Source organism: Aptenodytes patagonicus, chromosome 19, assembly GCF_965638725.1.
Source record: "Aptenodytes patagonicus chromosome 19, bAptPat1.pri.cur, whole genome shotgun sequence".
Classification (NCBI taxonomy): Eukaryota; Metazoa; Chordata; class Aves; order Sphenisciformes; family Spheniscidae; genus Aptenodytes; species Aptenodytes patagonicus.
The window spans coordinates 5,090,596-5,107,277 of NC_134967.1; the positions used below are offsets into that span (position 1 = coordinate 5,090,596).

The 16,682-nt window shown below is 47.4% G+C and overlaps 1 protein-coding gene across 3 annotated transcripts; it reads left to right on the top strand.

Annotated features, from left to right (window-relative positions):
* The first annotated feature begins 2,536 nt into the window (after window positions 1-2,536).
* On the top strand, window positions 2,537-16,542 carry GPR157 (G protein-coupled receptor 157). 3 transcript variants are annotated; one of them, XM_076355952.1, is made up of 5 exons: window positions 2,537-3,112; window positions 9,525-9,738; window positions 12,212-12,406; window positions 12,935-13,198; window positions 15,689-16,542. In XM_076355952.1, exons 1-4 carry the CDS (start codon window positions 2,736-2,738, stop codon window positions 13,154-13,156), a joined length of 1,008 nt encoding a protein of 335 aa, XP_076212067.1. In that variant the 5' UTR covers window positions 2,537-2,735; the 3' UTR covers window positions 13,157-13,198; window positions 15,689-16,542. The 3 variants fall into 3 exon arrangements, 2 of the variants coding, with proteins under 2 accessions (XP_076212067.1, XP_076212066.1); XR_012996816.1 differs by having other exon boundaries at window positions 2,640-3,112; window positions 12,935-13,211; XM_076355951.1 differs by lacking the exon at window positions 12,212-12,406 and having other exon boundaries at window positions 2,640-3,112.
* The last annotated feature ends 140 nt before the right edge of the window (window positions 16,543-16,682 follow it).

Here is a 16,682-nt window from a genome sequence, read left to right on the forward strand (position 1 = left end):
TCATCGTAAGTTGTGGAAATAAACTACTACCTTGCAAGACTTAAGCTGTGTTGTAGAGCCATGTCCGTCACGCCAAAATAAAAGCAACGCTCAAAAGCCAGGGTATTTGAAGTGGTTTGTCTGGATGTTTGTGATAGGTGGGTGAGTGTCTTGTGCTGTAAAAGTGGGGAAAGGGAAACCAAAGAATGAGGAAGAAGCCAAGAATGTGCAAGAGCAACAACTGGGAATGCAGCCTTGACAAATTTCTGTCTCGTGGTTTTTTTTTGGCTCAGATGGTAGCTAAAGAAAGCCTGGAATAATGATTAAAAAAAGCTATTAGTGTCAGATTGTGTTCAGGGGAAATGCAAGTTGCTGCAACTTCCTTTTCCTATAAAGAATATGCAGAGGGCGTCAGGCTCCAAAATAAACAACTTCTACATGTAAAAGCCTGCTTGACTGAAGTTTAACTAAATGGTAAAGGTCAAAAAGGAACATAGAAGATCTTGTTTCCAAAGTAAGTAACTTTAACAGAGCAAATGACAGATGCATCAAGGTGACCAAGAAGCAGCACACCAAGCCTGGATAGAGCTGGAGACTTAGTAAAGAGAATTTTAAAAAGCTCTGAAGTTTTATCTAGCAACTTCTTGGAAAGTGTTGGTGCGACTTGTCCTTGGCAGTGAATCTCTGCAGCAGAAGTGTGTTTGGATGGCACAGGAAAGGCAACTGTAAGATGGTTCACTTGTGGGGCGCTCTGCGTGCTGACCCACACGGCCCCCTTTTGTGCTGTGGCAAAACTGATTTAAATCAATCTGATGAAGAGCTCTCAAGACTTCATTCAGAACTGGCACTCAGTCCCGGGTAGCCAAGGCATGGCTGAATGTTAGTGAAAAGCTCTTTGTGAACTGGCAGAGCGGGTGTGAAGACTTACCCTGACAAACTGACGTATCCCCAAGGACTTCCAGGGTTCATTAGAAAATTGGATTTGAACTGAGAAGTCAAAAGCAGATGAAGATAATCAAAAGCTCAAGGGGGCAGTGGAACTGGTTGCAGGTTTTGAATATGGCTTTGCAGCAGAGTAGTGGAAGAAGAAATTGCTGCAGTGGAAGAAAAATGGGGAAACCTGCTCTTAAAAAAACATGTAAGCAGTAGTGGCCTCTTACACATGTGAGGGGAATGCGGGTTTATTTTTTTAAAAGTGTAAATTTTTTTTTTCCAGAAAAGTGGCAACAGTGCAAAAATAGAGTTCAATTAAATACTAGTTATCCTGAAAAACTTAGTTGTAAAATGGTGTGGTCTAAATACAAGACTGGGCAAAAGAAGTGATTTAAAATCATGAGAAGAACCCCTCCTCAATTTGGAAGATGGGAGTGGTGTTCTTTCAGTTTTACATGGCCAAAAGTAACATGCAAACACCAAATAATTTGTGGTTTTCTAAGTTTTTGTCAGATGTGTTTTCTGGGGTGTGTTGGATGGCTTCGGGGTGCTGAGAAGCTTGGGTGGGGGATAAGGCCACCTGGTTTTACAGGTCAGAATAAACCCTGTTAAAAACTGTGAGTTTAGCAGGGAGCCTTCGTGGCTAGGCAGCTAGGAAATTATTAAGCTGTTTGAGAGAACAAGACACCTGGAACAATAACCATCTCCTCTGGAAATGGAGCACATCACTGTCCACATCAAAGGTGTAAGGTAGGAGTTGTCTGTGTGGAAGCCAATGGAGTATCAGGCAAGTTAAAGCAAACAAGGACCTGCTTTCAACTTGTCAATTCTTTGAAGGGGGAGGCGGAAAAAGCACTTTCTTACCACCAGAACTGCAGAATCTGTTTACCATGGTAGCGAACGCTGTATTGGGTCTGCTTATCGTTTTCTGCTTCACAGGTCGCAGGATGCTGCAAGGCAGTGCTGGCGTGTTTCAAAGTAAAGAATGTGGAAGGTAAAGATAACATTGGTGCCACCTCGGGAGGGGGAAGGAACCGGGGGAGGGGGAAGGAACCGGGGGAGGATTTGCTGCCTGATAACCTCCGATCCTGGGAGTCTGAAGGCGTGCGGTTCAAACGGTGCCGCTGGGGGTGTTCTGCAGAGCAGCGATACGCGTAGCTCTGTCTCGGAAAAGGGCGGGAGAGCGGTGCGCTCTCCTTGGGGCAGAAGGGTGTCAAGTACGGCTTTTAGGAGGCGGTAGTAAAACAGCCTTGATTTTCCTCTGTCCCATTGCACCAGGGTTTTCGGAGTTGAAGAAAAAAGGCGGTTCCTTTTTTCCACGGCTCCGGGGGACGCGGCGGGCTCCCTCCCAGGGCCCTGCCGTGAGCGGTTCCCGAGCCCAGCCGGCTGCAGGGATTTCCCGCGGGGCGGGGGCGGAGCTGCGGGGCCGGGGGGGGCCGGCCCTGCGGCCGGGGCAGCGCGGCCGGGCCGGGGCAGCGCGGCCGGGCCGGGCCGGGCCGGGCCGGCGCTCACATGACGGGCGGGGGCGGGCCGGGCTCCCGCCGCGCCGCTCCGCTCCGCCGCTTCCCGGGCCGCCGAGCCGGCTCCGGCGGCTCTCCCCCGCCCCGCCCCGCTCCTCGCCCCTGCGTTTCTCACCCCTTCCTTTTCCTTCCTCGCCGCCCTCCCGCCAGCTCTCCGGCAGAGCCCTCCCGTCCCGCTCCGTCCCAGAGCGCAACTGGGTGTTTGGCTCCCCTCCCGGCTTCCTCTCCCTCCCTCCGCTGCTTTGCTGCCCGGCTGTTCCTGGGACTGGTGCCGTCTCCTTGTGCCGTGCCTCCGTCTCCGGCATGCCCGGGCCTTTGCCCCCCACAGAGGTGTACGCCTCGGAGCGGGTCGTCGTGCTGGTCTCCTGTGTGCTTTCCTTCTTGGGTTCCAGCCTCCTGGTTTGCACCCATGCCCTGTGGCCGGAGCTGCGGACCCGTCCCCGCCAGCTCCTGCTCTACCTGTCGCTGGCGGACCTCCTCTCAGCCCTCTCTTACTTCTACGGGGTGCTACAGGACTTCGACAGGACCTCGTGGGACTGCGTGCTGCAGGGTGCCCTGTCCACCTTCTCCAACACCAGCTCCTTCTTCTGGACCATGGCCATTGCCCTTTACCTCTATATCACCATTGTGAGGGGCTCGCCCACAGGCACAGGCTTGCTCTGCTGCTTCCATGTCGTGAGGTGGGTGCTGTCCCCTCTTCCCGTGAGAGCACGGGGGGTGGACCCCGCAGGCACCCAGCCTGTGGCCAGGAGCCACCGCTGCTGCGTGCGGCATGCTCTGCTCTGTGATGAAGCGCTTGGATGGTTGCTCGAGTCACCTACTCTTTTCTTAAGGATAGTGTGCCCTTCTGAAGTTCCTTTTAAACAGGGATTTTGCTGTCTTTTAACTAAACAGCCCTGCTTATTTCCCCCCTCCCAAGTGAAGAAATGGAGATGTTAAAAATTATTTGCTTAAGGTCACCTAGAAAAACCGCTGGCAAGAGATAATGACTCTGAAAATCCTGACTTCTGCTTTCCCTCCACAACCTGCTCTGATGTCCTAGAAATAGCGTCATGATACTTGTGTTTGCAATACCTGTCTGCTGCTGCCGAAACTCCTGTGTTCAGGATCCGTTTCCACGGGTCCCTGACTTCCCGGTGTCAGCCTGGTCTGTAGATCCTTCCCCTTTCCCCAGGCGGGCTGCTGTAATTCAATACTCGTAGGAGAATGTAGTCTACAAGTGGGGAGGCTGCTAGAAAAGCACTCTGAAGGTTGTTTTGGCATGTTTGAAAGCAAGGCAAAACAGACCACAGTGTAGCTTTATGTCTTAGTTTTTGCTATTTAGTTAGCTGATTCTCCACATCGTGTTAGTAAAAGCTTTCATTATGCAATTTGAGCTTGTGGAATCACGTGCTACCTCCATGCTGAGCAAAACAGTGATCCTTTAGTCCTCGTGCTGCCAAGCTTTTGCAATAAATTATAAAAGGAATGATCTAGTTCTTAAAAGAAAAAAAAGCCATCAGAGCAAGTACTGAATTTTCTTTGGTTTCTTAGTCTAATATTTGTCACCTTTTATTTTCAAACAGCATCATTTGGAAGATGGTTGAATTAGAGTTCAGTCCAGGTAAAGGTGGGCCAGAGGAAGACATTAAGGCCAAGTGTGAATCAGGGAGGAACTTCAATTCCTGCCCTACCTGTTCTAATTCTTGCTTGACAGCAAGGTCTGCGTGTGAGGAAGCCTGAGGTGACTGCGCTTCCATCTGGGTACACCGGGCTATTGTTGGTGAAGTTGAAATAAGATGCAGTGAGACAGGGGAGTTTGTTAGGTTATTTCATTTCACGTTTGTTAGGTTATTTCATTTCACGTGACTAGAGAGTTGCACTACGGAGGGGATGGAGTGCCAGTGCAGAGCCACATGTTGCTTAAGGAACAGAAAAAAGGAGTCTGACTTCTTTATGGGCATGCTGTCTGCGTCAGGCTACATCAAAGAGTTGATGTAAATCTGGCCTATTTGTAATTTTCCTGTCTGCTAATCACTTGTTGTGTGGCCTTTGTTCTTTAACTTCTCCATCTGGTTTAATGCTTCTCAGCCTCATCGGCTATGAAGTGCGGACAGAAACAGGCAGAGTCGCTGAAAAAACGTTGGCCGTAATCTGTGCACTCTTTTAAAACTGTAAAAATCCTGAAAGATTGCTCTAACCCTGCGACAGAGGAAGGGAGTGCTCAAACTGAACTTCCTCTGGGGAATTTGCTAGGTTTATTTTCAGGTCTTTGCAGTAAAAATAAAATGCCATCTTCTGTTCTTGGTATTGATCAGCTCCACTTGCTCTGTTTAAAGGGCAATATAGATAGCTTTCATCGAACACCTATTGACAGGTTCTGCTTCGTAAATGACTCCCGTTCTGTGCAGAGCCAGTGTTTAAAGCTGCTTCCTGCTTTATGATCTGTATGAAAAGCCAGAGAAAACAAGCGAGGACCTGTTCTCTGCCCGTCCCCTTGTGACACATCTTCCTTCTTTCCTTCCCTGCACTTTTATCATTACCTGAGAACTCAATCATAGAACCAAATTCTGGACATAATGCTTGGAGATGGGTCCCCCCTCGCGCTTTTCCGTGCTTCAAAGTCCTACTGGCTGCGGTGCTGTTAGCCTAAAAGTCTTCTGGTACCACGCAGGTAGGAACTGCTGCAACTGATACGAAAAGATACTAGTCCGTACACTAATTGCAGAAGGTAGGTGAGGGAGACCTGTCTAGGGCAAAAGGAAAGGTGGCAAAGGGCAGATGATGTTTTAAGGATTTAAAGATAAGTTTCCAGTATTTTTGTCTCGGCAAGAACCTGGGATTTTTTGTTTCCCCTCCTCGCTTCAGAGGTTGCTAACGCAGTCATGTAGCGACTGTTGTGCGAAGAGTCATCCTGAGAGACACTTCTGGAAGGGATTCAAGGCAGGATGGAGTTTTGTCATGATGTTTCCTATTCTTCACAAGCAGTTAGTCATAAGGGGCAAGTGTTCGTAAAGATGAATACTCTTTTAATGTTGAGTATAACCAGAGACTGTTCTTTAGCTGAGTAGAGCTGACCTAAATGTATGTTGGAAGTCAGTAACTGAAATTTTCTTTTTAGGGAAGTTAGGATGTCGCGCTGGATGAAACCTGTCAAACAGGTTTGTTCCTTATTGATTCATGTGGTAACAGATCCACCTAGTCTACTGCTAGACTAGGGAACTGCAGGCTCTGTTTTGGTTTTAAACTTGTGTTGAGCTCAGACGAGCTTTGAAAACAAGCTTACAGTTAGCTTTGAAAATATTTATGTAGTTGTAAGGTGTAAGTTCTGGCATCCAGAGTGTAAATTTCCAGGCTACCTCACTTGTTCTGGATTTCTAAACATCAAGTATCATTTAGTGGGGTCATGTCGTCTTTGCTGTGAGAGTGGTTGATCCAAACTCGGGGTGAGGAGTGGACCAGAACCCACCTTGGGTTTGTTCCCTGCCTTGCTTTTGATAGCAATTGCTGTCAACCTTTGAAGTATTTGCATATCGTGATCAGGCTATGCAGATGGTTATAAGCATGTATATGCTTTTTTATATATAAAATTATGTGTGTGTGTGCTTATACATATGTTTATAACCATGCATATATATGTATATACGCATGCACGTCCATGGAGTACCTGGGGGTCCTTTCATGTGCTGCTGTCCTGTACATCTGAGGCCTCAACGGGCTGCCTCATGCACGACTGACGGTGCCAGTGCTAAACTTCAGAACTGGACTTCAGTCCCTAAGTGTTGCCTGTGAGGTGCAGGGATCTCTTGAAATTTGCGGTGGCTTTATCATTTAGTTTATAAAAGCTTGTAGATCAGGCCAACGAACGTGCAAGCTACCCGACTGCTGGTGCCTTAGCTTTTAAATTCTTGCATGCTTCACTGGGAGGAGTCTGCGCTTGGTACCAGAAAGTTGGTACTTTGGTACTGCAAACTCAGTTTAATGTTTGAGTGGGTAAAAAAAAAAAAAAAGGGGGCAAAAATGAAATTGGAGCAGATTTGGTCTGGAGTTCTGTTTACAATGCACGCTCAAAGCTCTTTCCTGAAATTGGCTGGTACATCCAGAAGACTGATTTTCCTTTCTTACAGAGTAAAAATTCCTGTCCCCAGAAGGGATCGCCTGCAGGCTTGCTGGTAGGATGGCTTGTCGTCTGACCTGTGCAGGCAGGTGACTGCAAGTCTTCCCTGCTTGTAGGAGCCTCTGGGGGGAAGAAAAAAAAAAAAAGCAGCTGTGCAGCGTAAATCAAAATGTGGTATTAAGCAATCTGACCCAGGCATACTGAGGACAAGAAAACCAACACAGCAGTATGCTGCTATAGTTTGAGGGTCCTTGTCCTACCTTGATTAAATGCAGCATTGGTGTTAATGTGGAAAGATATGCTGGGTTGTATGTATTTTTATTAATAGGTTGCTGGGGGCTATATTAGGGAAGTAAGTACTGTTGTATCTGCCTTAGAGCTGGGATTGCCAGCCTTCTTACAGAGGTGCAAGGAGTAGCCTTCTTTCCCTTCTCTCCCACACTGATTGCGTTTAGATCCAAGTGTGCTTTTGAGAGGCCCATCCTACATAATTGCACTGTCTTTGGGGCTCAGAGTAAAATTTCTGCCTCTTTTTGTTATCTTGGATCCTTTTTATTCCAGTCTTTACATATGCCTTGGGTGTATAATATTGCGATTCTTCTGTTCCTCCATTCTTCTAGATGGGTATAAAGCATTGATATTTTCCAGTTCTTGGGATTCTGTCATTTAGGGGTTCTTAAGAACAATCAAATCGCTAGTCTCAGTTCTCCTTTCCGGTTTTCTAAAACAGAGCTGAAGAAGTTCACTGAAATGTCTGTTGACTTTCTAGATTCTTTCTAACTTCACTTGGAGTTTGTAATCCTTTGTCCCTGGTGTTAGTTGTAATAGCCGTCTGATCCCAATACACTATTTCAGTAAAAATTTACTGCCTGATGTGTGACAGTTTTCTTCCACGTTCTTCCTTTTCCTAGTTAGATACTTGAAGATTTTTTAAAGTCCCTTGCTTAGTGGTCTGTTATTTCCTACTGTGGCCTCTCTCACTGTGTCTGTACATACTTATGCTGTTCTCTTTTATATCCATGCCTAGTAATTTGACCTGGTTTTATATTCTCATGTAATTCTCTTTCAGTTTCAGGTCACTGTGGAGATCATTATTTAGGCAAATTAGGTTTTTAATACGCTTCCTTTTTCTTGGTGCTGGACTCATTTGTGCTTGTGTGCCTCAGTATGGTTTCTTTAAGGAAGTGCCAGTTCTTTTGAATTCTTTATCTTAGTGGTCTGCTCTTCCAAGTGTACTGAAATGTGAATGTCTTTGCATCTGTAATCCTTGTTTTCAGGCAAATCACTGTTTTTGCCAAAATGAGTCTTGAGTTCTGTAGAAACTTTCATGGTGGTGGCGATGTTTGGAATGTTTTTAGAAAGCCTGCTCTGATAATAGCACGGGGAGGGCTTCCTGCAGCAGAACTGTCCTTAAGTAACAGCCCTGGCTTGGATTAGCACTGGCTGTTCTGAGCTGAACAGTGAAACAAAATGTTCTAGACATGCCAAAAGGTTGACTGTGAATTTTTTTACAGCATTATATTTACTTTTGCGTTGTGAGTAAGTGAACCCAGACATTACTTAAGAGTAGGAAATGGGGTATTTTTGAGATCTAATATCATGGGATTATCTCTGATTTTCCAGTTGGGCTGTGGAATTTCAGCTAATCTGGTCTAGGCAACTGCTGGTTGCCTACGTAGTCTGATGCATGTGAAACAGATTTTAGGAGGAAGATCCTTTTCGTGTTCTCTGCAGCTGCTCCAGGCTGTCTGTGAAAGATGAGCGTGAACCAGGCAGGTAATGAGCAATACAGTAATGGCTTTGTTTTCTTTGCGTCTGGAGAGACCAGGAGGGTTATGCTGGAAGCTCAGTCTGAGTGCTCTCTGAAGCATGTGTGTCATCTGTTGAGGAAGTGTCCCTTGTCCCTCTTAAGGCTCCACAGAACCTTCCTCTGAGGATGAATATGGGAAGGGCAGGTGACGCATCAAGTTGAATGCAAGGCAGGATTTCAGTTGTGGAGTAATTTGCGAGTTGTACATCACAGGCTAAGGCAGGCCTGTAAAGTCCTGGGTATTAACAGCACCCAGGAAGGGGCTGAGTATTTTTACATTTGGGCTCATGGAATTTTCCAGTTCTTGCTCATGGCTTTTTTGTGGGCAGCCCAAGCTGCTGAGTGACTTCATTCATGTGTGTCACCACAGTTATTTTTCTTCTAAATGCTTCCCTATATTTGCCTCTGCTGTCAAGAGAGAAGCCAAAGTCAAAACACAGCTCCAAATTATCTGAATATGACTCCTCTTTGCTTTCTTAGCTTTTTGCTGTTACTGCCAGTGCTTTTCCTTGGGAAGAAACTTGCACTTTGTCCTTCAGCAATTATCCTTTTGCTCCCAAAATATTGACTACACCTCCATTTAAAAACAAAACAAACAAAAAAGCCCCACTGATGGAATAAAATTGTGGATTTCTTTGTGTGCTGGTCCTTTGTGCCAAGTGTCACTTAGGAATTGGAATGTGGGATTTGGTTGCTTGTGTTCTGAAAGCTGCGTATCAGCCAGCTTGCTCTCGAATGGCTGGGTCCTACAGGATAGTCGCACTGTACAATGCTCTGGCCTTGACAAATCCTCGACCTCACCTGTATCCAGGAGAGAATGGGAGAAGGGGAGTAGGTGGGATGTCTTCTGTTCACCTCGCTGGACCCTGACCGCTTGCTGTGCGGGCCAGGTTCCAGTTCAGAGTGTAGCACATCATTATGCATCTCTCCTTCAGGACTGGGGATCCAAGTTCCTCGAGTGGGTCCCTAGGAAGTGGATTTGCAGCCCACATTCATAGGCTGTCAAATACCTGTTTGTCAGTCGCTCCCCTTAGGCCTGATGCAGGAGTGTCGACGTTCTGGAATAGGTGTTGGCATCCTGTCTGATGAAGAATCCCCTGGTCTGTCACCCGTTTTCCCTGGGGTGTGGAGGGACTAAACTGAGCATGCTCTTGGCTTAACCTTGCTCTTCATGTTCTTTCCTTAGCTGGGGAGTCCCCCTTGGCATTACGGTGGCTGCTGTTGCTCTGAAGAAGATTGGCTATGACGCCTCCAATGTTTCTGTGGGCTGGTGTTGGGTCAACTTGGATGCAGAGGATCGGGTCTTGTGGATGTTGTTAACGGGGAAAGTTTGGGAGATACTGGCCTATGTGACTTTGCCGGTGCTCTACGTCCTCATCAAGAAGCACATTAATAGAGCGGTGAGTATTTTGCTGCTTTCAGCTTAGGTTACAGACTTGCTGTGTGATTATATCCTCCCATGTTCTGAAGGTTTTGCTGCATATTCAGCAGCTACACAGGCAGGAATTGCTTCATATACTGCTGAAATGCATCCACCACTGGGGGAAGCAGTATACCTGACTGAGCAGCCTGCAGCATCATTACACAATGACTTAGCACAAGAAGAACGTAAAAGCCTTTTGAAAACTTAAGGGGTTATGGGATGTACATGAGTGAAATGTGAATCCTACAGTAAGAATTGAAACAGGATGTGAAGGACAAAACTCAGCTCTAATCAGTCTTCCACAGTTCCACTTGTATCAAGCCTGAGTTTGGCGTCTGGACTTAACATCAGCCATTTTAGGATCTCTAATGATGGTCTGCATTTATGAGTACCTGTTTTGTACTAGCAGCATAAAGCCCCATTTGGGAGTCTGGGCACTATAGCATTAAGCACCATATGCATACACAATCCAGGAAGACACCCTGTCTGAGGGTTTCAGAATTCAGAGTCTTATTTGCTGCTGTTCCTTGTAAGCACAAAGAATCCAGGCATCTAGGACAACATTTGCATAATAGATAAATCTAGATTGAGAATGGCAGAAGGAACTACATCCAGAGATTCCTTTTCTCTCTAAGTTGTATTAGGGGGAAAGAAAAACTGGATAGATTCCTCCTGGAAAATGCTGCCACTGCAAACCTGCTTGCTGTGGTGAAGCTATGGCAGCGGTAGTTGGGGATAAACACAAATCTCGGTAGGGCAGGATCCCACAGACGAGTTGGAAGAGCAACGTAGTCTTAAGCAGTCCTAAGGGTCCTGGGAAAGGGGAGTTGGGAAGGGTTTGCTAGTGCCTGTCACCATCACCTGACACGAATCAGACAGGACTCTGTGTTCCAGCAGCTGTCAAAGATAGCAGGGTGACTGCCTGGAAACCCGACCCCCCACCTGGCCAGGCTCTTACCCTCTTGCTCTGCCAGGGATTCTTGGGCACTCTGCTCTCCCTTTCCCACTCCCAGCCCTGACCCTCTTACAGGAGCAGGCAGTTGTCACTCTCTCTTCTCATAATGGGGGGGTCTGAGGGCTGGAGCAGCAATACACAGGGCCGTCTGGACTAGAGAATCTCTCTTCGCGTCACTAGGGATTTTGCCAAGCCTGGTAGCCCGCTGCTTATGCCTCTCTACTGGCGGGAGGTCTCCCACTTCCAGGGAAGAGCAATAGGCAACCAGGGCTGAGTTTGGGCTGTAGTAATAATGGCTGAAGTAGGTTTTGCAGTAGTGGCTCCTACGCAGTCTGAGAGGCAGGAGGAATTATGGAAGTAGCTGTTGGGGGGGGGACGGACACGCAGGGTGTGTACTAGGGGCTTTCCAAATGAAAAAGACTCCACGGGAGTGGATGGGAAGCTGCACTGAAAGCCCTCAGCGGGGTTTGACTCGGGCCACCGTGCAGTGTTGTCATACAGCTCTCTTCTGGAGGGAGTAAGGTGTCAGGGCTGGGAGTACTGGAGCCAAGGAGAATACTCTGCATTAAAGTCGTGTGTGCTCTGTAGCCCTGATGGTAGGAGGAATAGTTTTCTGCAGGTCAGCTGTCCTGAGATTTAATTTCTTCACCCACATTAACATCCTGGTATTCAGCTTCGTGTGTCCCAGCAGCTGCTCTGTGCGCCGTGTTGACCTGCTCTCCCCCATCCAGGAATCTGAGTGCATCCAGTAGCTTCTATCATAGGAAGGTCTCATGGGCCTTACACCTCCAACCACCCTGATCCAGGGCACAGATCCCTGATTTTTTTTTTTTCTACATGTGCTGGTATAGAGAGGTTTGCTGGCTTGTCCAAATCCATGGAAGCCCATTGCGGACGGTATATGGTCAGAAATCAGGCAGCAGGTTCTACGCGAACATACTGAAGGACTGGTTCACAAGGGCATAAATTCCTTGTGGAACTTGCTGGCTGTGGCCGTGGTGAAGGCCAAAAGTTTGAATAGTTTGAGAAGGACGAGCCAGACTTCTCCCCATATATATATAGATAGATAGATATCTCAAGAGGCCTTCCCAAGGCCAAACCCTTAGCCATGCATTTACGAAGCGGTAAGGCCAGCAGCGATGGGGCCAGGCCACTGGCCCAGCAAAACTGTTTTGTGGAGCTCTGCATTTTTTTTTTTTACGTTGTTATGACCTGGTTTCTTGGCAACTATGGAGCAATGTATGTTAATATAAAGCTTTAGTGGGACTCTGGTAAGGGCTGGATATCCTTTATTTGTGCTCCTTGGCTTCAGCAGGAATGTTTGCGTTAGCGAGGGCAGAATGTGGCTGCAGGCTGGTGCTCATAGCTGTGTCCCTGTTAACTTCCCGCAAGATGCAAAAATTGAGTTTTCTCTGGAAAGAATCCCTGGAGCTAAATGTCCAACGTGTGTGGCTTTTTGTTCACGTTTTTGTCTCCCTCCCACCCTCCATGGAAGCACGCAGCTCTCTCAGAGTATCGCCCCATTCTCTCAAGAGCACCTGCATTTCAGCCCCGGACTTCCATAGCAGATAAGAAGTTGATTCTCATCCCTGTCATCTTTATCATCCTCCGCATCTGGAGCACTGTGCGATTCATTCTGACCCTCTGTAACTCTCCTGCAGTGCAAAATTCAGTCCTGGTTGTCCTGCATGTAAGTATTTGCCAGGAAATGCATTAGAAGGAGGATCTGGGAGGGAGATAAGGCTTTGTTGCTCTTAATATCACTTTTTTGTGGCAGGATGCAGCGCGTACCGGTAAAACAACATGGGTGTTGCAAGAACATCTGCTCCCTACTGGCAAGCGCTGTCTGGGATGCTCAGCAGTAGCTATTTCAGCAGCATCTAGTGGCTACGGAGAATAACTGCAATAGGAGTGTTGGGCAATGCCGGCTGCTTGTGGGAAAAGCAGGCTCACACCAGAAGTGTTGGGTGTCTGTCCTTCAGCAGGGCTCAGCCTGCTCCTCCCCTAGACCAGGCTGTAGAAACAGCAACCCACACCAGCCATTTCTAGTCTGCTTTTGGGTGCAAGGTTGATTCTTCTGAACCTGTTTTTCTCATTTAGGTGGAAGTTGCTGACTGTCTGTTCAGCAGTACTATAGCTGGTCTGACACGATGTTTGCTCTTCTCTGGGGGGGTGCCTGTAGGAACGGCACTGATTAATTCCTTTCTTGCCCTTGCAGGGAATTGGTAACACATTCCAAGGAGGTGCCAACTGTATTATGTTTGTCCTCTGTACGCGGGTGGTCCGGACTCGGCTGTTTTCCTCCATTTGTTGTTGCCACTACGACGAGTTGGACTGGCCTTTGCAAAGATCAAACAACCACTGGCAGTGCCCAGAACCCCACAAGAACAAGGATGTGCCAGGCCCTGAGCGGACGAAACCCCTGCTTTCCAGCACCTGAGCCTGGGCTGCCTACATCTCAGTGTTGATTTCTTCTTTCTTGGTAAAGATCTAGTGTGAGTCTTTCCTCCTGCCCTGCCTGTGCACAGCTTCATGATGTGAGGGGTGGGGAACAGCTATCAGTAAGCAGATGACAGAGAGGTAGGCTTCTGCTGCTGCTGTGGGCGTTCCCTGTCTGACTCTACAGCAGCTCCCCATCGTGCTCCTTTGGGGTGAAACCACTTATAGAACAGATCCACTGCCCTTCCCTGTGAGCTGGGGTAGCGTCAAGCCTGTAAAATGAGGAAATAGACTGCAGTGCTGTCTGGCCCACAAGGACATGACACCAGTGAAAACAAGAGGAGGAATTAGTGGCTCCTTTTGGTGTAAAATACCATGCACACGTACATTTCTTCAGTACTGCACAGTTCAGATGTATTTAGTGCCCCAAGTGTTCCTCATAAGGCAATGCAATCCCTGCTGCCGATCATCATAAAAAGAAAACAGAGGGTAAGTGAGTCATCCAAGCTTACGTAGAAAATCTGTAGGAGCAAAAACTTGACAGAAGCTCTCCATCATTTCAGGTACAAGATTGGACACTGATGCCCCTGCGTTGGTCTAGTTGTTTAAGCATCTTGTTTCCTCGCGCTTGACCTCAGGAGTGATAGTTGCAGAACACATAGGGGTGTCAGACTTAATCCATTTAAGAGCACTTGGGGTTGGGGCACTGTGTGGGCTTCTGTCTGTGAAGCAGATATTGGCAATGCTCTCTTCAGTAATAGAGTGCAGCTGAAGGAGGGAAAAACCTAGAGCAGCTGTCCTGACTGCTTAGGTGAATGTAAACTGCGATGTGCTGGGAGCTGCGGTCTCTTCAGAAAGAATATGAAACCCTGTGTACTTCTGCAGTTGTACTTACCCTGCAGGTCACACTTGGTAGAAGGGGCTGAGTCTGAAAGGCAGCAAGTCTGTCTGGGTCATGGGGCGCAGCAGGGGTTGAGCATCCTGGAAAGAAAGCTGTGTATTGGGTACGGTAGGTCTCTGAGTAGATCTCTCTCACGTACATCTGTTTCTTGTCTTCCCAGACCACAAAGCCCCAAAAAACAAAAGGACTTTTTTTAATCAATTGACAATTCTTTTTAATGCGTATAACAAGTTTTTGCAAAAAGATCAGAAGCCTCATGAATTGCCTGGGGAGAGAGGGCAGCTGTCAGGCTGCCGCTGCTCCAGGCAGCCAGCTGTTCAAGAGCTGCTCTTGTTAGTTTAATTTTTGTCATTTTAACAGCATGCAGAACAGTGAAATGATGCAGTGATCTCATGGGACTATAGGCAGAGGCGAGTCCCGTTATTTCCTGAGTTGAAGACTTGGCATTAACTTTATTATTATATTAATATATTTAAGCCCCCTGGTACACAGGCTGTGTAAACATGGGAAGGTGGAGTCCTCAAGAGCTCATGAGCCTATTTCATGGGGCTGTAGAGGGGCTCAGCTCTTTAGCATCCCTAGAGTCTTTGAAGGGTAGATGCGAGCATCTTATCTCTGGCATAGATGACTTCAAGATGTTTTTCCTCCTTTCAAAAGGCTTTTTTAAACTTCTGAAAGCTAAGTAGCAACCTTGGTAGCTCAACTTCATGTTAATCCCATGTGGCTTGGAAAGAGGAGCTATGTTAAAAACTTCTTGCAGAAAGGCAGGGTAGTAAATCTTAAATTTTATGAGACTTACAATTGTGCTGTGTTCGGTTTTTTGGAGCCAGCCCTGAAGAGAGGAAGTAAAATTGTCACCAACTTGGCTCAAGGGAAAAGAAAACAGAACACCACAAACACAAAAAAATACCCCTCACCCCCCAAAAAAACCCTCAAAAAACTAATCAAAACAGATTCCTTGTTCTCAGTTTGCCTTTTTCCATAACAGAGCTCTGAGAAATGCTTTTGGAGGAATGTGCAGCTCGACAGAATTACATTCTCAGCTCCCAGGGGCTCAGGGAAGCGTGCTGGTTTCTAAAGGCCGGCTATTGGCAATAGCACCTGTGCTGATAGAGGTGGAAAGTCTCTGGCCATCTTCATGTCGGCAAGGACAGAGGAAGAAAAACAGCCAACAGAGAACCTCTTAGAAGTGTCTGTAGTTCCTAACACTGAAGCTGACTGCAGCCTAAATATAAACAGAGATGGGATAATAGGGGAGGTGGTGTGCAGAAATGCTTGGCTGCTCCTGGCAGGTCCCCCTCAGTCTCTGGCATGAAGTGCAAGTGCAGGGGTGGTGCTGGAGTGCAGTTCTCCCCGCAGCCTCGGTTGTCTGTGAAGATGACTCCGAACTCTTCCCTGTCAGGCACGGACTGGAGAATTTTACCTCGGATGTTTCTGAAGGTGGCTGAGGTTGGGGTACCTGGCTGTACTTTAGGAATGGGTCCATCATGTCTGTTTTCAGCTGCTGCAAGGTGACGTCCCTGCGGCTTGAGCTGCAGCAAGCCTGTTGTCCTGGCTCAGGGCAAACCTGTGCACACTGGCTGCAGGAAGGTGGGGCAGTCCTGGATTTTAACTGTGCTTCATTTTGAGCAGGTGCGGGATCATCCCAGAGTCCCACAGAGGGAGCTAAAGCCTGGGGAAAAGCACCGCTGGAGTGGCTGAGCAAACGGAAGAGGTCCGGCTCCTCCTCGGCATTCAGATACCAGCTGCTTTGGTCTTGAACTTTGCTCAGGATCCCCTGGAAGATACTGTTCGGCTGTACTCCAGCTTCCTGGTTTTCTTCCCTCCTTCCCCTCACCCTCCACTATAAATCTTAAAAACTGTTTGGGGTTTTGCTTTTCTGTCTGACAAGGCAAATGTGTTGTGAGTTCTGGGGTGAACAAATATCATGGTGACAGGAAAACTTTAGTAGCTGCTGAACTGGACTATCCTGGGCATGGTTTTGAGTCCTAGTGTGTGAGGACTTCCAGGGAGCTTCAGGCTGGCTCCTGTTCTTCACTTGAATGTGGACAATAGTGTGCAAACGTGCCTGTTTGGTGGTGGTGATGGATGGTTCCTCTATGGTTTATTCCTCCTCCTTGGTGGTTAGGGGTCTTCATCAGGGTTTGTGGTGGCAGCACGGTTATTGCCTCCTGAGGAAATCTGAACTCTGCAGACTCCCTTGGTGCTCAGGGATATCTGGGTGTACCACCCCAGCCTCCAGCAAGGACAGCCCTCACCAGCAGCAAGATGGTGCCTGGCACGTGCTCCGAACTCCAGATGTCTTCTGCCGAAGCACAGGCTACGGTCTGTTCTTGCTTTGGGAGTGTTACATCAGAGCTGGGGAGGGGATGGTTTTTTGTTTGCTATTTGGAGATAGTGTTTTACCTTATTTACAGCTCCTCACTTGCTTGTTTTTTAAATATTTTATCCAACTTTTACAAAATAAAGTTTTGTTTCTTTACCAAGATGATGTTCAAGCATGTTGTGATGGGTCTCAGCACCTTGGAGAATTTGGAGAAACTGTTGCAAGATCTTCCTTCAGGTTTCTTTTGTGTCTACCTTAAAGACTAAGGCAGGTACAGGAAGACAAATCTTTTCTACCTAT

What these genes read in the sequence shown, in the direction of transcription:
- GPR157 (XM_076355952.1), top strand. Translation starts at nt 2,736, where the DNA reads ATGCCCGGGCCTTTGCCCCCCACAGAGGTGTACGCCTCGGAGCGGGTC. An exon ending in TGCTGCTTCCATGTCGTGAG is followed by an intron (nt 3,113 to 9,524) that starts GTGGGTGCTGTC and finishes TTCTTTCCTTAG; the next exon opens with CTGGGGAGTCCCCCTTGGCA. An exon ending in CAGTCCTGGTTGTCCTGCAT is followed by an intron (nt 12,407 to 12,934) that starts GTAAGTATTTGC and finishes TTGCCCTTGCAG; the next exon opens with GGAATTGGTAACACATTCCA.